The sequence below is a fragment of the Aspergillus flavus genome, chromosome 1, assembly GCF_009017415.1.
Source record: "Aspergillus flavus chromosome 1, complete sequence".
In the NCBI taxonomy this organism is placed as follows: domain Eukaryota; kingdom Fungi; phylum Ascomycota; class Eurotiomycetes; order Eurotiales; family Aspergillaceae; genus Aspergillus; species Aspergillus flavus.
The window spans coordinates 3,385,510-3,408,668 of NC_092406.1; the positions used below are offsets into that span (position 1 = coordinate 3,385,510).

Here is a 23,159-nt window from a genome sequence, read left to right on the forward strand (position 1 = left end):
CTCAGCCATCCTCAGATCCCTTTCACCACCAATATCCAGCGTAGTAAACGCACGGTCCTTCTATGGGAGACAGAAGCCGGCCCAAAATCTGCCTGCCCAACTTTGGGCAAGGCCGAGGCATTGATTATGCCTTTTGTCTACTTTCATTGACGATAGTTGTCTATCAATCCAGTACCTGAAGTGGTCATATCCCCAATTGATAACTTTCCCCTACGTTCTCGACCATCTAGGGCTTATAGTTGCACATATGTACCGGGGTTTTAGACCAATCGTGTCTTTCCTCTTCATCTTACTGCTCGGGTTTGGAATTCGACACTGAGCCGACCTGAGCAGCATGAAAAATGGAAAAGTCGATCATTGAGCCGGAGGAGCAAGCCGGTGAGTATGAGGTAGCCTCGAGAAAACCGCGCAGTATGTCACCCAAGTTCACTATCCCTTGTAGTGTTATGGACCATCATCCGCTTCTCTCCGAGAATCGATGACTGTTGTTCTATAGGAAGGCCCAACAGCAACACATGGGTATGGGTAGTAACCAGAAAGTGGTATCCCTCTTATGTGTTCATATGAACATTCTACCACTCCCATTACTGACTAGCCTCGATTAGGAACACTTTGGTATTGCCCTAACTCATCTAGATCCACACGCTCAACATAGCGGACTCTTGCCCTAGTCCAAACCGACGACCTATACCATACACTTTCTAAACCCCTACTAGGAAGCTTACTCAGATGTTTTACCTGAAGGCCAACTATGCTTATGGTGAACGGTGACACTTAGCAACTACTACCATAGAGTTGCATAACGGTCCCATGAAATGTAGAATAAAACAACACACATGGCGAGTCATGAGAATACTAATTTTGATATGCAAATCCTAGGCAGTCCATCAAGAAGAAAGCCCTAATCTTGACTCGTCTCTGACAAGGCTTATGGAAGGATATGTTTTAAGCTGAAAGTAGTATGAAATTAGGCTACGGTCATCTACTACTGTACGACAATGTAAGATGAACCCTCGGTAGTCTATAAAGAATTTCTACGATCTTCATAAACAATGAAAGAAACATGGCTAGTTACGACCATATCTGTTGATTGTCTCAAATTCTACTACTTAGCCAGTTTGTTCTTCCAAATAGCTCTAGCCAAGAACTGAACTCAATCATGTTGCCTTTAATGGCTGTATGAATGACACCGCAAGCTGCTATTAGCCAACGAAGTCATCCTGTCCTTATCACGGTATCTAATGGAATCTCTAATACTATTCTTATCAATGAAAGGATCAACCGACAAGATCATCAGCTCCCGCATGCGGAAGAGGAAAAGTCAGAGTTGATGGCTTCGTACAATCTGGTTGGCATGACTACATGGATATAAAGACATGTTGGGAACATAAACTACGCCCTGCCTTACTTTTGCTTTCAAGTTAATCACAGACAACAAGGGTAACAAGACTCCGAAAGACAAAGATATAACTCCCTGATATAATGCATAATCTAACAGGTATGTAAGAAAAAATAAACCTAATATATGTGGTAAAACAAGCAGAAGAAGATATCATAAGGCCAGAGGGAGGAAGACGTCGTTCTCATCTTATCTCTCCGAATCTCCTGCTGTACCGTCTTATTCTCGACTAGCGTCGCTTTCTTGTATCGTCTGACTAAGATGTTCTTTTTTTGTACTTTTTTCCGTTTGTTCCCGATTTCGCCATCCGCTGGACCGCTTAATCGTCAACGTCGGTCTCGGTGTTGGTATCACTGGTATCTCCTGCGTCGCCGTCTGTATCACTCTCATCCTCACTAGAGTCATCTTCTGGCTTCTTGGCCTTCTTCTTGGGGGGTTGACCGGTCTTCAAGGCCTGCATTTGACCGGCAATAGAATCTGTAGTTGATGGTATGTTAGCGTGGTCTCTAGATAGGGGTTTGCTGTCTAGTAGAAAGCAAGCCATACCTTCATCGGGCTCACTGATATCATCCTCTTCCTCCAGCGCAGCTGCCTTGGCAGGATCATCGATGTGGAGCGTGACTTCCATCTTCGTGTCAAGACCGAGGTAGCTGTCACACAGCAAGTGCATCACAAAGGTAAAGTCTCCGACCTGAGGGGGCGCCTGGAACTGCATCTTGAGAGTCTGGACATTAAATGTAGGCTTCCCAGCTTCATCGAACAAGGGTTTGTCAAAGGTTGTGAATGTAAATGGCGGAACGGCCATCTTGCCCTGCTTGGGATCGGCCAAGAAAATATGCCACCGAGGAGAGTGGTCACGAGCCAGATATGGTGCATGAGCTAGTGGCGGTTGAATGGCTTCAACCTTGCTCTCCACCTTCTCACCGTTGGCGAGCTTCTTGGTCTTGGTAGACTTGCGACCCATGAGAGCATCGAGATCATCCTCATCAGGGTCAACATCCTCAAGGTCGGCTGGGGTCACTTCCGGAACGTTCGAATACCCTGGAGGGACGAACCGTGCTTTGACAACGAGCTGGACGAGACTGCTTGGCGTGATAACCTTCTCTCCCATAACCTTAAAGAATGCTTTAGAAACTTCGAGAGCGGGGAGCTGCTTAGCAACAGAGATGGCGCTTGCGTATTGTTTCTCAGACAAAAGGCCTGCACCAACTGTGAGGCTGTGTCGCTTATCCTCAGGCAAGCTCATGAACCTCTGAACGTTGAAGTGAGTTTTGGCGTCATCGCCTTCAACAGATTTGACAATGTCGTCGGTGAAGTAAGGCAATTGGAGAAGCGGGGATGATCCCGGAGCGATGGCTTGGATTATATTCTGAGAAACTTGGAAAGAGCCCAAAATGGGACGAAGGTTACCGAATGCCAGAGAAATGGCTGTGAACGCTTCGTTCAAAGAGAGCGCAATGGGGGCGGCCTCGTACTTTTCTGCATAGGTATATTAATACATTGACCATGTAGAGTCCCTGCGATCAATGCAAAACTTACCTCCATTGAGTGTAGCATCATTTAAATCAATGCGGCCAAGGTAAGCCCACAACAAAGCAAGCGCCTTCCGGCGTGTAGAATCATCCAGCTCCTTAAGCTTCTCACGGTCTGCAGAAGAGAGGAACGAGGAATCATCTGCTAAGACCATCTTTTCCAGCTTCGCCAGCCCAGCCTCTGCTTGCGAGCCCTTGAGCATATCCTTGAACTCGTCACCAGAGGAAAGAGCACCGACGATTCCACCCCCGGTGATACCATCCTTGTATTCACGGAAAATGTTCCCTGCACTAGCAACGAGGACTCTCTCCTTGGTGTATCGCTGTGAGCCATACCACCACCGACCGACAATGTAAGGGAGAAGAACACCGAGCAAGCCGCCATAAACGAGCAAAACGTACTTCCCATTTCCCTCCGTGACAATAAATTGCGGCAAAGCAATACCAATGCTGAAGCTTTGCTTGCCATCGGGATGGCCATATTGAATATAGTTATTTCGAACTTCCTCATCTGTAAGTGCTTTGTAGGCCTTGGTCAGCTCAACGAAACGCTCGTTGAGCATTTCGATAGTCTCATTCTTCGCGGGGTCTGGCCGAATCTTGTCGGGGTGATAGATAAGAGATAGACGTTTGTAGTGTCTTGAGATCGCTTTTTCATCGGCGCTCTGATATGTGAAGCTAGTCAGTTGATAGTCCCCATCGAGTGGGCTTTATATAGAAGCTCACCCTGGAGATGCCGAGGATGTCATAAGGATCCCAAATCTTGGGCACTGTTCTGGCAGTAACAATAATCAAATAAACCATCCAAGCCATAACTGCATATCCCAAGACAACGGTAACGATGCGCTTAATCCTGCGCTCCTTGCGTAAACGTTTACGCTTCTGCGCCTCAATGAGATCGCCATGTTCCGGCTTGTAGTCCGATTTTATTCGAGGGGCGGTGTTCTCGAGTTCTGCAATAATTGTTTAAAAGGTAAACATTCAGATAATATGGGATCGGCGTAAATGAGAACAAAAGTGGTACTGACCTTTGCTCGGCTTGAGAAGATTATATGTTAACGGGAATGTAACAAGACCCGTAAGGGTTAGGATGAAGAACGGGAAGAATTGACCCTGAAATGAGTATGATTGTTAGCTACTTGATCCAAGAGCTTGGGAAAACGGTTGAGTGCTAACCTGTTCGTCATAGGTGTAATCTGTAGACATGGTGAAGTGGATTTACAGAAGACACGGTCGCCCGCGATGGGCAAGACTATAAGACAACGTGTGACCGTCAGACACGCAATGTGCGGCGAGATAAATAGGTTCCTGGGTAGGAAAGCAATATGCGACAAATGTAGAATTAGGCGGCTGTTCCCAGGAGCATGTTCCCTTCCAGGGTAGGTGAAGGAGGGTGAGTGGCAGAAGAGAAGGTTGTCCCGTCTGTAGTATCTTGATAATTATCGCATCCGCCGTGGTACTAACCTTCAATCTGATCGACCGTGTCCTTTACGGGGCGGTCATAACCCACACCGCCTTCCAAACATGGCTTGGCGTAAGGGTGCTGTCGTCGCCACAAAAATAAGGCTGGCAAGCCAGTCTTGACCAGGCACTAAGACTCCAGCGCTAAAGGTAGACTTAATTATTCTTTACCCTTTCTAGTATGAGGACTACAACCTACAGTGAGCTTTTTGCAGCATGTTTCAGAGATACATGGTCATTATGATATACAAAGTACACCTCTATTAATTTTATACATGACAGATCATCAAAATTCATTCATCGCGCTAGATGGCTCTATTCCTCCGGTGAACACAAAAATCAGCTCATGAGTCATAACGAGGTTTGAGCCTCATTTCTTTTTTCCATGGACGAACCCAAATTCGGGTTTAATGGAACGGACGACTGGATATGGGAGGAAACGTCTTATCTCAGTGATGTTCTCCTCTCTATATCGTTGGTTTCGAACAGCATGGTGGATCGTGTAACAGTTGGGGCAGGGAATCTGACAAAGAATGCGGCGGAGATACTTCAGGAGCCCTCCTGCTCAGTGGGGATTTCAAGCATCAACACACGGTCAGATGCGAACTCAACCCACCGATCAGAAGAACCCTCGGTTCTCGACGTGACAGACGTAGTCATCTTCTGGACCAGGAACTCGTGGCCAAGTCGTAAGGGACCAATCCAATACCCTTCCTGCCGTGCGCAGGAAGAGATATCTTCATTGCTACAAGTCGTAAACTTGGTTTTCCCACGGAACTGGTGATCCCGACTATTTTCATGTTGGTGATTTCCTGCTATCAAGAGGGTTTTTCTTTTCCTGCAGGATAGTCTGTCCGGATATCGGCTCTGGATGTGGAGAATTTTCATTTGATTCCAACATTCCAAATATGGTGATATGGGCGCTGATGGCGGTAAGGCTTTTGATCTTGAGTTGCCCTTCACCCAGGTAGTAGTCTCGGACTCTGTGAGCTAATAAAGCTAGTTAGAGGAGAAAATCTAAGAGATACAGATATTAGGACATGGGTAACTCACGAGTCGATATAATCAAGTCCACCGAAGTATTCGAGCATACGATAGCAAAGTCCGACGTCATCTCCCGGTTCACCACCAAAAAGACGACATTGCTCAGCCTCCAGCCGTAAGGCCTCTAGCCGCAACGTGCGGTCACGCTTCTGCCATGTTGTATACCCATAATGCCAGGTCGGGGCGAAGGGTATTGAGATGGAGTCGAGTGAATCGCAGGCGGCAGGGGTCGTTTTTAGAACAGCTGGACTGCGAGTGTAGTTGACGTTATATGGAGGCAGCTCAATGGGAGAGTGATTAGCGCTGCGGTTTCGAGATCGTGGGCGTGTGCGACGTCTGTTATGCCTTTGTCCCATTCTCTATCCACCTAAGCGAGCGACGAGGACGGTCCTTCCGATGGTTTTCTTTTTCTTCTGCGACACCCGGGATTGACGAGAAAGCAAGCAAGCAAGGAGGAAATATCAGAACTTTTGGGAGGGGAACGTTATAAAGTCGTAATGAGGGAGTGACCATCACCCCCTGGGAAGGATGAGATGAGGTAGGGGAAGGAATTAAAAAGGCCAAATCAGTAGACATCTAGCATCAGCTACGTTATATAGCATCAATGACTACAATGGAGTGTGCTGGCTCCAGTGGTGTGACTCACTAGGGCCGAAAATGGAGCCGGAGTTAAAAAGGGAAGAAAAATCTCATCATCCGGGACGGGGGATCCACAGCAAGCCCCTACTTCGGGTGTACCATCTCCACACTCTGTAGTCTAGAAGCAAAAATACCTAACGTGCCCTTAGTATGGTGAAAAATGGCCTCATCAAAATCTGGAATGGCGTAGCGGATTCGGTTCTTGCGTGCTCTTGAGTCATCCTACCGTCAATGTCCTCAGAGAGCAAGTCAAAGACATGCTCAACTCAATTGTCACGCAAGATCTGATGCCAAAGTAACAAAAAATTCAAGAATAATAATCATTGAGGTATTTACAGCCAATCGTCGTTAATGGCTCATTGTACGCCGTACCAGAGGAGGTATAATTTCTCATCTACAAAAAAATATTCGGAGTCCGGAGTACGGCTCCGTCGCAAGCAAATAGCAAGGGTCCATATGCAAGTTGCGTAGATCCCGATCAGGAGACGTTAGACAGCCACACTAAGAAGATTTAGGAAGGCAGCAAAAATAAAAAACAATAAAAATTCAGTCGTGGCATGACGGCAATTCTCGTGCCGATTCTTCAGAAATTGCCTGCTGACAATACCATACAAGGCCGATGCCGCAGCCCCGTGCCTAAAACCTGACAGAAAGGAGGGATGCCGTACGGACCGATCGGCGCGCTTACAGTTTTGATACCGAGCGTAATTTTCCATAACAGGGAACATGATTTAGTCAGAAGAACACCATAGAACATCCCAAGTCTGCCCTCATCATCCATCAACGGATTTCGCGGCATGACCGCAATGATATCATAGGAATGGAAATCGATCGTGTCTCAAGGTAGGTAATACAAAAGCGAAATGTTGAAGATCTGCTCTAACCTGCCAAGGCAAGAGGGTTAGGTATCAGGCTGGGGTTTTCATCATTCCGGTTTATTTTCTTGCTGGCGTGTTGGGTGTTGCTGGACTGGGTACCACCTCCTTTTCATAGTAGTAGCTGTTTAGTTTGGACCCGAAGGTACGCACAAAAGTACCCAAAGCTAGACGAGGTACGGAGTAGAGCTTTACTATTGGGGAGCTTTAGCTAGTCTCATGCACGTTTCGAGTGGGCTGACCAGGTCCATCATTAGGTCCGTACCTACGGAGTACCTCAAACTCGACTAACTGGGAAGCTATCATCATTTGACACTTGTTTGTGCATGCGTCAGTGGTCCACTTGTGTAGGCACACCTGAAAAATTTTCAGAGCACATGGAATATTCTGTTTGTCTCATTGAACAACTGTTGTATTGTCTGCTGGGTTTTTTGGGTCGTGGTACTACGTCCGGAATTCTTTTGTATCTTTCCCTTCCCACGTTGGCTCCCTTCTTTTTCATTTGTCCTCAGTGGCTTCACACTCATGGTAAGACATGGTTGTCTCAAACGCCAGGTAGATCATTATTAGTGACTATTTGAAGACCACCGGGTCGAGACAATAATTGGGCACTGTCGGTCTAAAGATTTTAGTTTGTTGGCTTTGTGGGAATGTAAAGGAATCTTTGGCGAAGAATACTATGGGGGTTCTTGGCGAATCGTTCTGTGCGGTGGTGCACCGTGGTGGTCGTTTCGATCAGCAGAGTGAAAAGCCTTCTAGACGGCGGGTATAAATTATTACTATTGTCAATCTAGGTAAAAGTGGTGTGGATATGACAGAGATGGTTGAAGAGGTGGCGCCTAGGAAAAGCCCCAGAAAAGGGAGACGGGACTAGAAGGGCGCCACTTAACTACTGTACTCCTCCTTAGAGGACTCCATAACCGTAATCTCTTGATAGTTCGTCTTTTACGAGTCTAGAATGCCCTGCTCCAAATTATCCAAGATCATTGACCCGAAAGTACAGGAGTTGAAACCACAAAATGACAGTGACGACTCCACCTGGAGTATATGCGAATGAGATTAAGAATTGTCGATCCCGCGACGGATGATCTCCAACATTTCCTCACCCTTTGGTGCAGTCGTCAGGTTCTCGTACCCCTTAGCGGTAACTAAAATGTCGTCCTCAATGCGGACGCCGCCAATAGGAATGTACTTCTCAGCCTCATCGAAGTTAATGTATTTCGCCAATGGCTGGTTCTGCGCATTCAATAGGGCGAGTCTATTGAAGTAGATGCCCGGTTCAATGGTTACTACCATGCCCTCGTCCAATAATGGTACGGACCAACTGCTGTCGGTAAGAAGCGGTACGAAGTTATGGTTACCCCAATTAGCTTGATTCCCATCCAAAGCTGTGATAGGCCTTTTGGAGACATCGTGGACCTCGAGGCCAACATGATGACCCAGACCATGAGGAAAGAAAACAGCAGATGCCCCGGATTCGTAGATGGCACTTGTGCAGTCGTTTGTGAGTATGTCGAGTTTCTGCAACCCTTTAATCGCAATGTCATGTGCAAGCAGCTGCAGATCTCGAAATCGCACGCCTTTTCGGATGCGTCTAATACATTCTTCCTGCATCTCCTCGACTACACGGTAAATGTTCCTTGCACGTTCACTAGGCCAGTCTGTCCACAGGGGAATTGTACGGGTCACGTCACTTGCATAGCATCTCCACTCTGCCCCGGCATCTAGACAGACCAGCTGTCTTCCATCAAGAGGCTCGTTATTTTTAACGTAATGAAGGACAGCCGCGTTCTCTCCCGAGCCAGCAATGATCGCATATGACTGATTCTTGGCACCGTGGGAGACGCAGGTCGCTAAGAACGAACTCTCAATTTCCGCCTCTGTGGACATGCGGTGAATATCTTCAAGTATTTTGCGATGTGCCAGGCCAGATATATAATTTGCCTGGCGTATCATCCGCAGCTCATATTCATCCTTTATGACCCGAGCTGCATTCATGGCAGGAAGTAGCCGTTCATTATCTAGCCAGAGGCGCTTTGATGGTATCAGTGGCTGTTGGCTATCATGCAGAACATATATCGGACGGGTCCCCTTGTTCTTTGTTGTCCACCACTCAAGATCATGTTGTAAGGCAGCAAAAAAATTGACACGGTCCACGTCGGATTGTTTATGAGCCTCCTCGATAGTTAGCGTCGGTCCCATCCATACCGCACGACGTAGGTCGAAGTCCGGGACGTATAACGTTAACAAATCCGCTTGAATATCGTAGGTCAGGTAACAATCCGGCTCATCTATTCCACTGAGGTAGTAGAAGTATCGTCTCTGTCGAAAAGGCTGTGGTTGGTCTGAGTCGCCCCAATTGACCGTGGGCTGACCGACAAGGTAGATAAGGCCCGAGGACACCCCCAATTTCATGGCCACCTTACGCGCATGTTGCTTTGCTGCGGACCGCCGTCTGTCAGCCTCCAAAAGCCATCAAGGTTACTCTAGGCGCTGGAAAGAAAGGGATGGAGGGGATGAATCCAGAGGATTCAGCTCCTTTGCGTACCTGGATATTTATCGCACTCGCTACCTGACCAAGTAAGGTGGATATGGCAGGTATCGTCAGAACGGATGACAACGTCAGATGGCTCTGAGACACGCATACTTGGAGATATGTGTGAACGCATATCTACGAAGGGGTGTGGAAAGGAGCAAGAGTTATATATCTACATGAGAAGCCAAGGGGCTGCAAGAGACCGCGAGAATAGGGAGAATAAGAGAAGGCAACGCAGGAGCAAAGAGATATGTATCATCGCTCAGCTGGTTTATTTTAATTTGGAGGCGGCTAAGTTGAGGTCGGGTACACCTACTGATACGGTATCGTACATCCGGTATTTTGACTGCACTTTGTGATGGTCTTTACTACGTAGTAGTAGTCACAACCACCTCTCGTAGTATTCTAAATATCCAGGTACGGTACTGTGTGTATGTATCTGTCCATTGTACTGGACGCAGGGTCATCCTCCTTGTAATAACCATACAGTACTTAGATTTTCTTGGTCGGGAGGAATTAGAAGTGTAGGCAGGGCTCCAAGGAGTGGTAGAATAACTATCAAAACTCACACCCCTTTTCTTAGCCTTGCATTCATGGGGTATAAGCATAGAGAATTCCAATCTCTGAAATTGGCGACAGGATATTTTATGAAAGACAAGCAGCTATGGTCCCAATCAGTTCTTTGTAATACAGGACGTTAAACCAACACATTCGTTATCCGAACGCAATTGTCCGGAAGCGTCGCTGCGCCTCCCCACATGGCGGCGAATCTGGACTGTTAACTTCGCTGTTCCTGTACTGTCATCTCACCAACTCATCTTCTCATCTCATCATTATACCCTCTTCCTTCCGCCCCTTCATTTCCATCCACTTTGATCGCTGTCGTTTATTTCTCTCTCTTCGTGTTCTTCTCAACATTTTCTATACTAGCTTAAATTTGACGTCGAGTTTCAAACCAGTCAATGAACAATGCGGGGATCTGAGGCATCGGGGCTCAGTGCCCTATGGGGTGCTCCCTCGACCCTCACCACTTCCGTGATAAGCGGTCCGACAACGTCACCAGCCTCGCAGTCTCGCTATGCGACCACCGATCCTCAACGAGTGGCATCCAATATTGAACATGTCCTGTTGGCAATGTCCTCTCCAAGTCAAGATGGTGGCCTGGTCAGCGCCAGTGGCAATTCTTCGGGTTCTACCGGCAAGGGTATCTTGATCGGCGTCCTCTCAGCCTTCGGATCTGCAGCAGTTGCAGTGCTTGTTCTTGCGATATTCTTCTTTTTCAAGTATACTCAACGTGGTAGAATTATTCTGGACCGCATTGGGCGCCCGGGTGAATATGATGATGAGCAAGCGTTCTTGCGCGAGGAGACTGAGGCTTTAGAGGCCATGGATGATTTGTCGCGGTCCGAGTATCTGAGGGCAAAGGGTGAGTTTCTACTCGTTGGCGACTAGATCTAAGGACTCGATGTGATAGAATCATTTATCGCTAATCTGCGGCATCCTAGCATTCATCGAAGCCAACCCGCCCGAATCGATGCAAACCGATATTTCTCTCTCCCAGTTCCTCGCGATCCAAGAAAAGGGCGTTTCAGCATGGGAGTTTCAACCGGAGCTGGAAATCGCCAACTGCTTTGTCGAGGCCCGCACAGAGATTGAGTTCTACGATTCCGAATGCAGTGTGCAAACAAATTTACCTGTTCCGAAACAGAACGATGTTTACTATTGGGAAGCAAAGATATACGATAAGCCCGAAAATACTCTCATCAGTATTGGCATGACCACTAAGCCATATCCTTTGTTCCGGTTACCAGGTAGGCTTAGCATCACTTAGGTGGGTGATTCCTGGTATGTGCCAAACGCTAATGTCACTGTTTCTTCGTAGGATATCATAGAGCCTCGGTAGCATACCAAACCACAGGTCACCGGAGATATAATCAGCCTTTCACACCAACACCATATGGCCCTCCGCTTTCGCAAGGCGATGTGATCGGCGTCGGTTATCGGCCTCGCTCAGGTACGATATTCTTCACTCGGAATGGCAAGAAACTGGAAGATGTGGTTCATGGCCAGAAAGCACAAAACTTCTTCCCCACTATCGGGGCAAATGGGCCCTGCACAGTTCATGTCAACTTTGGTCAAATGGGCTTTGTGTTTATCGAGGCCAACGTCAAGAAATGGGGGTTGGCGCCAATGACCGGTAGTTTGGCCCCCCCGCCACCGTATGGTAGCGAGCAGGGTAGCATTCTGCTGGAGTCCGGTCGCGAGAGTGCTGCTCAAATTTCCCAGCGGGTTTATCAGGATGCCAACAATGCACGTACGAGCTCCACTGTCAGAATCGCACCATCAGCCAGCCCCGGTCCGGTCCGGTCCCCGACGGATATTTCCCTCGCCCAGCTCGCTCACATTCCTTCAAACGAAGATGCCGGAGAAGGCTCAAGCCGCATAAATGTTGGCGATGGGGAGCATACTCCACTATTGAATACCCAAGATATCGACCTGGCTCCTCCACCGGAATACTCGAGCCCCGATAGCAGCCGAAGAGGTAGTGAAGATCTACCGCGCCAAAATCAACCACCGATACCTAGCTATGATGCGGCTGTCGGCAACCGGGATGGCAATCCTTCGCGTCCGAGTGGAAACAACTAATTCAGCCGAAGCGTACAACTCAAGTTTTCTGTTTCATTCCGTTATTAGCAACACCCCCTATGATGTGTGTATATGGTTTTCGAGCCATCGAATATGCTGGCTTCCTCTCTGTTAATCGATTTTAGCGGCCACGGTTGGCGTTCCAATGGATGGGATTATTGCGGTTGGGGCTTTCTATGGGTTTTATGCCACCCGGATGTGGCAATGACACGAAATAAATAACGTATATAGGGATTGGCTCTTTGTGCTTTGCTTTATATGTCTCTTCAGATCAACATACTTTTGAGGAGAAATAACACCACCACCAACGTTCTGGGCAAGCTTGCAGCTCAACCCAAGGCGTTTTAGGAATCTGCTTACCTCTGGAAGGGTTCGACATTTCAGACCTGTCAAATGATATCCTCTTTTGCTTTTCCTTTGAGAAGTACGTGCAACGGAATGACTCTATGCTGTGCATGGGGTGACGCTCGAACTAGCCCAACCACAAACATTGCTCTTTCTTGACGGCATCTATACTCACATCTACTCTTGTCTGCCTGTACATGTAGTCGCAGAACCGCAGATGACCTTTCACTGTCAATCTATGGATGTTTATATCTGCTATCGGACTTGGTAGCCTCTCATGCTTCATTATATATTGACTACATGTTTCTTCAGTTTCGTAAAAGAGAGACCTCCCTGCCGCACGCTTCTGAGCATTTAATGCTGGCCGTAATGATACAACTTTATTTGGGGTACTCGGTAATCATAGAACGTTGATCAGCTAGCTGCCTCTAGGGATAACGTGGTGAATGTCTGTCGATGATATCGAAATGATGAGTTTCGATTTGCTGGTGCTATTATTAGATCCCACATGGCAAATGGGACACTATTACAGTACCTCAACTCGACCTTATCACAATGCCCTCTTGAGGGTTAAAGGGATTGTCATTCAATTCCGCCCAGTACATATCTTTATTCCTCCGATGGCGAGAGAGGAGGAGAGGGGGACCACATTTTGCCGTAAGAATCCTTTGTTTGTACCATGTTCCTTTGAATAAGTCTAGGGCCAAGTGACTCTCTTGTCTTTTTGCAAATTAGTACATGCGTTCATTGATTAGTACCCGGCTCCTAAATGTAAGAGGGAGCACAAGCTCGCTACTTCCCACCAACACCGCTACTATCCTACACCGAATAGTATTATAGTACGAGTACTCCACATACTCAGCTCGTAGGGCAGAAAAAAAAAGCAAAACAAAAAGGGAAAAGTGGGTCAGATGGATTATGTCGAGCAATGAATTTCCCCACAATCTCAGATCGATCACCGAGTTTCAGGGAATAATCGGCTTTCGTGCCGCAACTGGAGACGGTTAGTCGACGTCATCCAACCATTCATTTCCTTTCAGCTCGCACGGTTACATTCGAGAGCTGTTGTTGCTACTGTGCTAACTTTATTCCCCATCGGTTTAAATGAAAGGATGGGCCTCTGCTTACCCACCTTTTGCTCATGTGAGGGGGAAAGCAAAAGGGGAAAAAAAAAAAAGAAAGAAAGAAAGAAAGAAAACAAAGAGCCACAGCGAGCTGAGGCTGAATGAAAGCTGTTCCTTTCGTTCCTGATCTTATTTCTTCTTGTCCCATCGTTCGCCAACTCGAAGTGCGCGGCACCACTCTTTACCCCCCTTTTGAACTGGCTGGGGTTTCCCGCTACTTCTCGAAGTAACTTAAAGAAGGTAATATATGCAGGCGGTATACTTTGCCGATTTATCATTATAACTTGCTTCGTCGTTTCTTGTTGGACTATCCGTTAATCGTGGTTCCCCGATCGCAGATTACCAGCCACATCACTTCCGCTCGCGAACTCCGAATCGGGGGGAAAAGCAATTCCTGCCCTAAAATAAGTTCTAGCTTGCGTAGTACAAGCCTTGTCGGAGATTCTGTGGAAAGTAGAAATTCTACCGAAGGCAATTGTATTCAATCCGTGGACGCATTGACCTGGCTTCTTCGGTTCTCGAAGCTCTTTGTCGGTGAGTCTTTAGCAATGATCATCGTTATCATCGCTACATGTCGCGACGGGAGATCTCACAACCATTCGCTAGTGCTCGAATTATTCCGCCAGTCCTGCACTCAGCCAGACTACACCCTGAGGACCTGCAGAACCATTGCGCAACTCCTTGCCGCACTCTAATTGCGAAATCGCGTGCGACGCGAAACCGCGGGAGGTCTGCCATTTCGCTATATTTCTGACGAGCAGAAGCAATGAGATAGTTTTCGACCGGATGACGGGCAGACTATATTAACTTCTAATCTTCCTTTAACTGTGAACGTCGCAGTCGCCTTTGCGCGCGCTCTCTCGTTCTCTTTTATCCAAAAAAAAGTAAACTGATCAACACCTACAAAAGTACCACATTTAATATTCGGTACCTACCCCGATTAGATGCTTGTTCTCCATATCTGTTTACTGCAGAAAAACGAATTTGTTTTCTTGGTTACATACAGATGAAAATGAACCAGTCACGAACCAAAAGGGCTTCGGGGAGAGGAAAAGGAAGGGTGAAAACAAAGCAGGATATTGCAGACCCAGAGCTCAACGTTGAAGCTCTTACAACGGGTCCGTTTGGGAGACCCCCAGAGCCTGGCAAAGGAGATTTACAAGTAATTGTCTTGGTGAGTCTAGCCTCTATTTCACGTATAACAATTCCCTTTCCCTAAATCACCTCTTTGTCCCGATCCGCATGAGGGTTTCGTATCCGAAGGACAGGGTCTTGTGGCTCCTGCCTAAACCACTCTCGGTGCTCCATCTTTGCCGCGGTGTCATACAACTCTCGGACTTCGACAGATACGTTGATTGCTAACTTTTCCCAACAGGGTCCAACAGGAGGCCCACGGGAGGATCGAGTCACGGGGCTTCTAGTCCGGTCGACATCAACCAGCTGGAGACCAGATACCGTGATTGCCGTCGATGCGGGGACCCTACTCAGTGGAATAATTCATATCCTAGAAACATACAACGACATGGACGAGATGATAGTTCAGACTGGCCCGTTTACCGAAATGCCTCTACCTTTTCAGACTGCTCCAGCGAATGCAGCACACATCCTGCGAGAAGTCATTGGAACCATCTTGGTCACACATCCGCACTTAGACCATTTCTCAGGATTTGCCATGAACTCACCAATCCTAGAGGCAACAAACGGCCCCAAGACAGTGGCTGCACTACCTTCTGTCATCTCCGCCATCAAGACTCATATTTTCAACGAAGTGATCTGGCCTAACCTCTCAGACGAAGACGGTGGCGCAGGTCTGATCACCTATCAACGTTTGCAAGAGGGAGGCAACCTAAGGATGGGCCGAGATGAAACGAGAGGCTATACCCGGGCTTGTGAGGGCTTGTACTACAGATGTTTTGGCGTCAGTCATGGGTGTACTAGGAGACACTATGCCCCCGAAGCTGAGATGCGGCGCTCGTTAAGTAATGCAATGTACCTGGGTGATCCATTCATGATGCGTTCGGCTTCAAGAGCTGCTATCTCTTTGACTCAAGAAGAGCCGGGGTAAGTTTGGTCCTTCGGAAGTTGCTCGTAGCACTAAATGAACGAATTCTACAGGTATATGTCTCCGGCTATGCCTAGACCCTCAAACCCGCGAGATACCTGGATGAGCGTTGAAAGCTCTGCATTTTTCATACGCGAACAACACTCGGGCCGCGAGATTATCATTTTCGGTGACGTTGAACCCGATTCGATCTCAGTCGAGCCCCGCAACAAGCGTGTTTGGGAGGCGGCAGCTCCTCGTATAGCCTCAGGGAAGCTACGCGCGATCTTCATCGAATGCTCTTATACTGATGATGTGGAGGATGAGTCCTTGTACGGCCATCTTTGCCCCCGACACTTAATTGCAGAACTCAAGGTGCTGGCTAGCGAAGTTATAAAGGCCAAATACCCAAGCAGCTCGGGGATTGGCAAACGCAAACGCCCTAGCAGAGAGACACCCGCAGGTTCGCAGCCAACGAGCCCTAAGACTCGGCGGTCACAAGACGTGCTTCCTGGGTCTTCTACAACGGCTATTACCAGCGCCCCCCAGGTAGTGGCCGGCAGTTCTACTGAGCCTTCTGGTACTGGAGCTACAGGAACACTGGATGCGGAGTCTAACTGGCCACATGAGGCACCCTTGATTCACTTAAAGGTTTATCTCATTCACATTAAGGAAGACATGGATGGTGGCCCGTGTCCAAGTGATACGATCGTGACACAACTTCGAGACCAGGCGCAGGCTGCTAATCTAGGATGCGAATTCCATGCCCCCAAACGTGGCGAGAGTGTTCAAATCTAACGCGACAGACCGACGCAGTTTCTATCTGGCTTTCTGAGTCTCATGTACTCTATACGAACTATGTGACCCAGGACTGTGCTATAAGAATGTTCCTGTATGTTCCCCATCATATCAGGAGGCTTTCCCTACGCGGAGACTGATTGTTCTGCGATCCTGGTGTCACGCGCATTGTTTTTGACATAGGGCTGAGCCCATCTTCCAAGTTTCAACGTTGCAAACCTTATGTATCTTCAACGATGTACATACATTTACTTTGCTTTCCTTGATGCTCTATCTATGTATGTTACGAAATGTTACGAAACATTCTTTCACGGCTGAACATCGAGCACAATGTATAAACAGCCTTTGACTGTTTTTAGTTTCCTCTGCTGTCCATACTCATGTTCAGATGTCTATATTTTCAACAAGTACAACAATGATACCAAAACTTTAGTGGCGGTACCAACGCCTTTTCGTCGAGCAAGCGATGCCATCGACGAGGTATTCCAAAAATCATTATAACAACCAACTACGGTGCTAAGTATAGAACAAGAAGACAAACTATAAACATCAATCGAACTTACCTACGGTTTACTGTCTCGCGGAAGCAATTACATCTTCCCACAGCGACCCTTCACCGTAAGGAATTCTCAGACCCGTCGACTGCTCACCCAAATGCTCTTTAGTAGCCAACTGATTCTCAGAGAGATCCAGAATGGCCTCACCGTCTCTAGCAAAAGCAATAAGATCCTCCTCAGTACCCCATTCACCCATAGCCATCAAACCAACGGGCACACGAGTATCCTGCACATATCCCGCAGGACAGTTGATAGCCGGACAACCGGTGAAATTAGCCAACCACACGTACTCCATATTGCGCACGGAGGACTTCCCATCCGACAAGCCGCGCGAAAGGTCCGCCTCGCCGTTGATCCTCCAGCCGGGGATGGGCGTAGTGGGGGTGAGGATGAGAAGGCCCGGGTGTTTCCCGAACAAATAGGCGAGATGGGACATGATGATGCTGCGGAGGCGCTGTGAGGCGAGAAAATCCTGGCCGGAGATCTGCCACATGCCCATGGAGACGAGGACCTTGTTGGGGGCCGATAGCTTGCCGACCTGGTCGGGGGTGAGGCCCGAGGCGATTTCTGTCATGATGGTAAGGATGTGGGCGCGCTGGCCTTCGGGGAGGTAAGGGATTGTGATGTCGATGACTTCGTAGCCTTGTTTGCGGTAGAAGTCAAGGGCTCGGTCGAAGACGGCGCGAACAGGAGGCTCAGCGCGGTCGATCCAGTCACGGGCGATGCCGATAGTTTTAGTGCGCGGTTTGGAGGACCAGACTTGCAGGGTGGTGAGGGGATCGGGAAAAGATGCGGACGATGGGTCTTGCTCTGCGGGTGCTGGCGCCGCCATGATGCGGTATGCGAGGGCTAGATCGTCGATGCTGGCTGCCATTGGGCCGTAGACGCCGACCGTTTGCGCGAGGGATACGGTTGGCGTGCCGCTAATACGGCCATGTGATGGCTTTAGACCCCAGATTCCGCAGAAGGATGAGGGGATCCGGATTGAGCCTCCGCCGTCTGCGCCCAGGGCGATGGGCGCCAGGCCTGCGCCGACGGCGTAGCCGGACCCGCCGGACGAGCCGCCGCAGTAGTAATTGCGGTTATGAGGGTTGCGGGGCGTTCCGTGATTGGGATTGTTGTTGTTCGTATCTGTGTTGTCTGAGTTGGCAATGTTGCTCATTTACATCGGTAGCGATATTGTAGACACGGCTTACCCAGACCCAATTCGTGCATGGTTGTCTTCCCGACTATGATTGCGCCGGCCTCTTCCCACTTCTTCACACACCATGACGTCCCCGTGAACTCGCCGGTGAAATCCAATTTACTCCCTAGGGTCCGTCGATACCCTTCAATATGCACTTCATCTTTCACGACAACCGGTATTCCGTCCAGCGGACCCAGCGGTTTCCCATCCTTGTATCTCTTTGTCGACGCCTCCGCCGCAGCACGAACCCGCTCGACCTGCGAATCTAGGAATGCAACGGAGTGCTTACCGGGAGTTTCGGCATCCCGACGGATTAGTGGCATCAACGTTTCGGCCACGGCAAGGGGTTTCAATTCGCCGGATTTATACAGCGCATGATAATCGGCCGAGGTATAGTAACCCGATGGCCCGTTTCTCCTCTGACTTGGGATGGGGAGTTCAGCCGGGGACGAGGGAATTTCAGGCTTATTCTCGAGAATGGGAATAACGGTAGGATCGTAGCGAGCAGGGTACTGCTTTAAATGAGGGATATCGTGGATGATGTCGAAACCGGCATTGCGCCAGAAGTAACTTTGGATGAAGTTCACATTGTGAATGCTGATTGGGATTAAACGTTAGTTGAAATCTCGTTTTCGCGATCCATATCATTTTTGCCCCTTCTTTTTCTTATCGTTATTTTAAAGTTGGGAGAAATCTTTGGTTGATATAAAGCTTACAGTGTAGCTCCGATAGCTAGAGGGAGGCCGCGAAAGACGGGGATCGATTGGTCTTCATTCCTGTAGGGGACGGACGGCCCTTCGCGGGTCTCGGGATAGTGGATGAACTGCGGTTGGGAACTCATTGTAAGATGTGGGCGATTTCTCGACCCTAACGCAGAGAGGAACGTGGGAAAGGGTACGGAGTAGCAGTGATGGGTTTAAATCATTTTGTTTGATCAATCAATGGACCGCGGTTCAGCATGTGGTCCAGCGCCAAGCCACAGTGTCACATCATAAGATCACTCACTGATCGGCTCTATTGATGCATTTATTTATACTTTAAAGTTCGTACTGTACATATGTCCATTATTATTCTACACATTTATTAGATAGGCAATTCTATAATTTCACAGGCTGAGCTTGATGTTAGCTCTGTCCAATGCCAGTGCGACGCCGGTTATCATGGCCACATATGCGATCAAGACTACCATGGCATGCGCAGTGGTGACATCGAGTGTGGGGACGCTCAGATTCACAGCTCCCGTGAGGAGGTTTGCTACGAGAAACAATGCTAGTCCGTTCTTGTTGAAGGCTGTCATAATGCGGCTTGTCGCAAATGATGTCCGTTCGAGTTCACCGTCCTTGCCAGTTTCCCGGTGGATAGAGGGAAAGAAAGTACTCTCGAGGAGACAGAAAAGGAAGAGTTGAGCATTGTTGAAGGCAGATACCCAGAGCACATAAGGCATATTTGCTAGACGGCGCGAAACTGGGATTCCGGCCCCCAAACCCATAGCATGCGTGGAATTAAACACGAAAAGAGTTGTCCAAACCAGAGTTTGCAGTCCCAGGCTTATAAGCACACTCTTTCTGGCTTGTTGAGGTGACCGTGACGCCGACGTTCCGCGCGGGATGATTCTGATGCCAATCGCACGCCCAGTAAGGAAGATCGCAAGGTATCCAAGAAAGGAGAAAACACCTTCCCGGTTTTTAGAAAGCAGATCCGGCCCACGGGGAGAGACAAGAATGTAACTCTTAAGGTCTGTCGATTCCAGGGCTACCTGATACAGGACCACAATACCCAGGGACAAGATCTCGTAGGATGGAATAATTGCAGCTAGGGCGTCGAAGATCTCCACAAATGGGGGCAGGAGGCCCAATGTGAAGAAGAAGTTCCAGTGCACTCCGTACTCCGTTACATGTTCTGCATAGTCGAGACCTTTGACGCTATATAACCGGACCAATCCAAGCACGAGCAAAGGGATTGAATGTCGTGCGGAGGCTGCCAGCCTCTGCCACAGACCAGCCTTCTTAGAATGACTGTTTCGACCTTTAAGAATCGAGCGAGCAGAGACCACTCCGCTCGAAAATACAAATGATCCAACCCCAAGATCCATGAGCGATGTGCCCCAGTTCTCAGCCTTCGCGAACCGCCGAGGGAAGATGCGAAAGTCAACCGCTAAGATAGCAACGCAAGTAATGACCATCATGGCGGCACGATATGTTGTGAGAAACGGGTGAACGGGCAATGGTTCGGGCGAGTCAGATGCATGCTTTGGGGTATTCTTCTTAGCTGCGGCTGATGGGCGCGGAGGTTTAGCTTTCTGTTGCGTGCGGGAAGGCGTCGAAGTGAAAAGTAGTATGAGAGCCGGAAGGGCTAGGAGGATATTTAGGGTCCATGGCGCAGATGAATAGAGTGTAGTTGCAAAGAGAATGGGCAACACGTTCAGGAAGAAGTCGGTGACTAATGCTAGCGCACCATAGGGGATGAAGAAGGAAAGACGAGACTGGAGCACCGACCAGAGAAGAACGGAGGTCTGGTTGGTTAAGTGTATTAGCCGAGGTGCAGTAGAGCAAGGTCAAGAGCGCCACTCACAGGAGCAACGAGGGTGACAGCGTTGATCTCCAGGATGCTTCCACCTGCGAGATTCGACACGAACGCCTCTTTTCGAGCTTTATAACTCGAATCCATGTTTCTGAGCCTATGCGTTAAAGCTTCCTTCTAGTGGCCTCCTCGATTCGATTCAGTTCTGGAGATTTGGATTTAATCTCGTCATCAGTCGGCCCATACCAAACGAGAAGCTGCACATTCGAGGGGGAAAAGCTATCGGATAAGATGATGACAACTTGCAATCGGAGTGCATCAAAGCATATGCCTGTATGTTACTGTACGGTACACAGGTAGCAATATTGGCAGGGGCATGCGGGGCTGTCCATTGTTACGGCGTATGGTAATTCATTACACCAGTTGCTTTTCCCTTCAAATGGCAATTGTTCACTGCCCGCAATTGATCGATCAGTCATCTTCTGCCAACTTCCACGCAATTCCCTGTTGCTTTCCTTGAACAAGCCAGCCTCTCAAACGCTGGCAAGAGCCATAGCTAAACTGACTCGCTGGCATCCTCTTCTTGAAACAAAGGCCACGTTGCTCAATTAATTCTTGCATGGACACCATCCCAGAAGTATATCCCGTCAAGTCGGCATTTGATGGTATGGAAAGGATCGGGAAAAGAAGGCCAAGGGGTGAAGCGGAAGGAAACTAACTTAAAGACCCCTCTCGTACTTAACTTTCCCTTTAGCATCAACTCATGACTCGTGTCCACCAACGTCGGGTTTGTTTTTGTTTTTGTTTTTATTTATTTTTAGTTTCCTCCTTTGAAATCCGAAGTCGCATACCATAGGGCATATAGCTGGCTGGCTACACACTCTGTCTACGTAAGAGACACGAGATTCTAAGATCCGAGACTGGACAACAGTCCATAGGACTTTGACCATGGAAAGTGTCAACCATTGAATGGAGGAAGATTCTCTAGTTCAACACTAGGCTTGGAGCCTGCGTCCCAGACCCAACTTACCATGAACCAGTTGCGTGGAGGATGGTCAATGATTGGTACGGGAGCGACGCTACCCTTGCTTTTTTATGGTCAGAAATAGTGACTAACGTTAATAAACCATGAGATTAGAGGCAGGATTAAATTTGAAACAGGGAGGCTTCTCAAAATATCCATATCTGTCATACAAAACCATCTATCGATTCCGGACTCCGCGAAGTCGATCATCGTCGATTTCCAGGAATGTAAACGACCACTTTCGCCAACAAAATAGCGCAGATACTGTTAGGCTATTCTAAAATGTTGTGCAGCAACGATAGGGGCCCACTACACACGGCATTAGTACACCATCCACTGCATGCTATTGTTTAGACCAACTTCACTTGCGCACTCTGGGGCATAATATCGGGGAACCCAACAATGTTTTTACCTCGCTTTTATACGTCATATGTGACATATACTCCGTAAAGGAGATTTCAGCAGTTGGTCTCGGGGACAATGATTCGGAGATTTCAAATAACCGAACGGGATTGTGGGAAAAAGGGGGGCCTCTAAAAAAAATAAATAAAAAAAAAGGAAAAAAAGAAAAAGGTGGGATCTCTTAATGTACTCCATCGATTATGAATTCTAGACTACTAACCGTCATAGGGACACTTGTGGATGCGTCATGCATCAATTAGGCCTCCTGTTGACTGCGCCGCACCCAAAAAGAGAAATTCGGAATTTCTTTTTCTTTTTTTTTATTGACCACCCCTTCGTTTCCCCCCATCCCTTGGTCATTCTCCCCAGTACTAATGGCGATTTCTTATTAACTTAACTCTCGGGATCTTGTTGGTCCAACAAACTTCTGCCGCTTCTCGATAAGCTGGGCAACCTTTATGGACCCTCCGAATCTTTTCCGCTTCGGCCCAACGAATCGTAGTTAGTCTTGAACGAGCCCATTCGCATGTGGAGTCGATCTACCTGCCTCGTGGTCAGCACCACCCATGGTTTCAAGGGCTCCGTCCAAGATCCGAGAGGGCTACACCCACGCTCCAGTTTGGATACGGCCTTCCATGTTGGGCATAGGAAAGTGATCCGGCTCGTGGCGCTAAGATGGATGACGTACGATTCGTTGATTGACCAAAGAGCTTCTCGTTCATCTGGCAATCGCCAAGACCGGCAGATCCCAGGAATCACTCGCTCTTTTCAAATAAAGGGCAGATGATCGTTTCGGATGCATTCCACGCCTCGTGGGCAAGTGGGCAAGTGGGCAAGTGGGCTCCAGTGTGGGAAACCCTTACGCACGAAATATGGCAGACTCCTTCCTTTTTGCGCAGGGGGTGCAAGAACTGAACCGTCCATTACGGTTCTCAATGTTTCAAATGCCGGTAAATTTCATCGGTCGAAACAATATCGAAGTTTCCTGTGGCTCTGGATTTTCTTGGAGGATTTAGCCAGTCTCACCATG

At 48.3% G+C, this 23,159-nt stretch overlaps 8 protein-coding genes across 8 annotated transcripts; 3 read left to right on the top strand and 5 right to left on the bottom strand.

The window, feature by feature from the left end:
• Nucleotides 1-1,718: 1,718 nt before the first annotated feature.
• Nucleotides 1,719-4,137, bottom strand: F9C07_1252 (molecular chaperone; the record flags this gene model as incomplete). The annotated part of the gene is made up of 6 exons (XM_071507846.1): nt 1,719-1,876; nt 1,946-2,878; nt 2,939-3,596; nt 3,658-3,884; nt 3,960-4,044; nt 4,108-4,137. 6 exons carry the CDS (start codon nt 4,135-4,137, stop codon nt 1,719-1,721), a joined length of 2,091 nt encoding a protein of 696 aa, XP_071365805.1.
• A 1,214-nt stretch (nt 4,138-5,351) lies between these two features.
• On the bottom strand, nt 5,352-5,792 carry F9C07_1253 (uncharacterized protein; the record flags this gene model as incomplete). The annotated part of the gene is made up of 2 exons (XM_071507847.1): nt 5,352-5,382; nt 5,446-5,792. The coding sequence occupies 2 exons, from the start codon at nt 5,790-5,792 to the stop codon at nt 5,352-5,354; spliced, it is 378 nt and encodes a 125-aa protein (XP_071365806.1).
• Nucleotides 5,793-7,441: 1,649 nt separating this feature from the next.
• F9C07_1087316 (putative metallopeptidase) lies at nt 7,442-10,037 on the bottom strand. The gene is made up of 2 exons (XM_041288320.2): nt 9,499-10,037; nt 7,442-9,391 (listed from the first exon to the last, which is right to left on the bottom strand). The coding sequence occupies exons 1-2, from the start codon at nt 9,617-9,619 to the stop codon at nt 8,010-8,012; spliced, it is 1,503 nt and encodes a 500-aa protein (XP_041140721.2). The 5' UTR covers nt 9,620-10,037; the 3' UTR covers nt 7,442-8,009.
• A 418-nt stretch (nt 10,038-10,455) lies between these two features.
• On the top strand, nt 10,456-12,132 carry F9C07_1255 (SPRY domain-containing protein; the record flags this gene model as incomplete). Its single annotated transcript, XM_041288329.1, has 3 exons — nt 10,456-10,912; nt 10,992-11,297; nt 11,369-12,132. 3 exons carry the CDS (start codon nt 10,456-10,458, stop codon nt 12,130-12,132), a joined length of 1,527 nt encoding a protein of 508 aa, XP_041140720.1.
• Nucleotides 12,133-14,477: 2,345 nt separating this feature from the next.
• Nucleotides 14,478-16,440, top strand: pdeL (putative camp-specific phosphodiesterase; the record flags this gene model as incomplete). The annotated part of the gene is made up of 3 exons (XM_041288300.2): nt 14,478-14,775; nt 14,977-15,662; nt 15,717-16,440. Exons 1-3 carry the CDS (start codon nt 14,608-14,610, stop codon nt 16,438-16,440), a joined length of 1,578 nt encoding a protein of 525 aa, XP_041140719.2. The 5' UTR covers nt 14,478-14,607.
• A 570-nt stretch (nt 16,441-17,010) lies between these two features.
• Nucleotides 17,011-19,024, bottom strand: F9C07_1257 (putative N-acylethanolamine amidohydrolase; the record flags this gene model as incomplete). The annotated part of the gene is made up of 3 exons (XM_071507856.1): nt 17,011-18,137; nt 18,194-18,780; nt 18,900-19,024. 3 exons carry the CDS (start codon nt 19,022-19,024, stop codon nt 17,011-17,013), a joined length of 1,839 nt encoding a protein of 612 aa, XP_071365807.1.
• Nucleotides 19,025-19,288: 264 nt separating this feature from the next.
• F9C07_1258 (putative GPI anchor biosynthesis protein Gwt1) lies at nt 19,289-20,850 on the bottom strand (the record flags this gene model as incomplete). The annotated part of the gene is made up of 2 exons (XM_041284056.1): nt 19,289-20,695; nt 20,755-20,850. 2 exons carry the CDS (start codon nt 20,848-20,850, stop codon nt 19,289-19,291), a joined length of 1,503 nt encoding a protein of 500 aa, XP_041140717.1.
• An 884-nt stretch (nt 20,851-21,734) lies between these two features.
• On the top strand, nt 21,735-22,008 carry F9C07_1259 (uncharacterized protein; the record flags this gene model as incomplete). The annotated part of the gene is made up of 2 exons (XM_071507859.1): nt 21,735-21,768; nt 21,842-22,008. The coding sequence occupies 2 exons, from the start codon at nt 21,735-21,737 to the stop codon at nt 22,006-22,008; spliced, it is 201 nt and encodes a 66-aa protein (XP_071365808.1).
• Nucleotides 22,009-23,159: the final 1,151 nt, after the last annotated feature.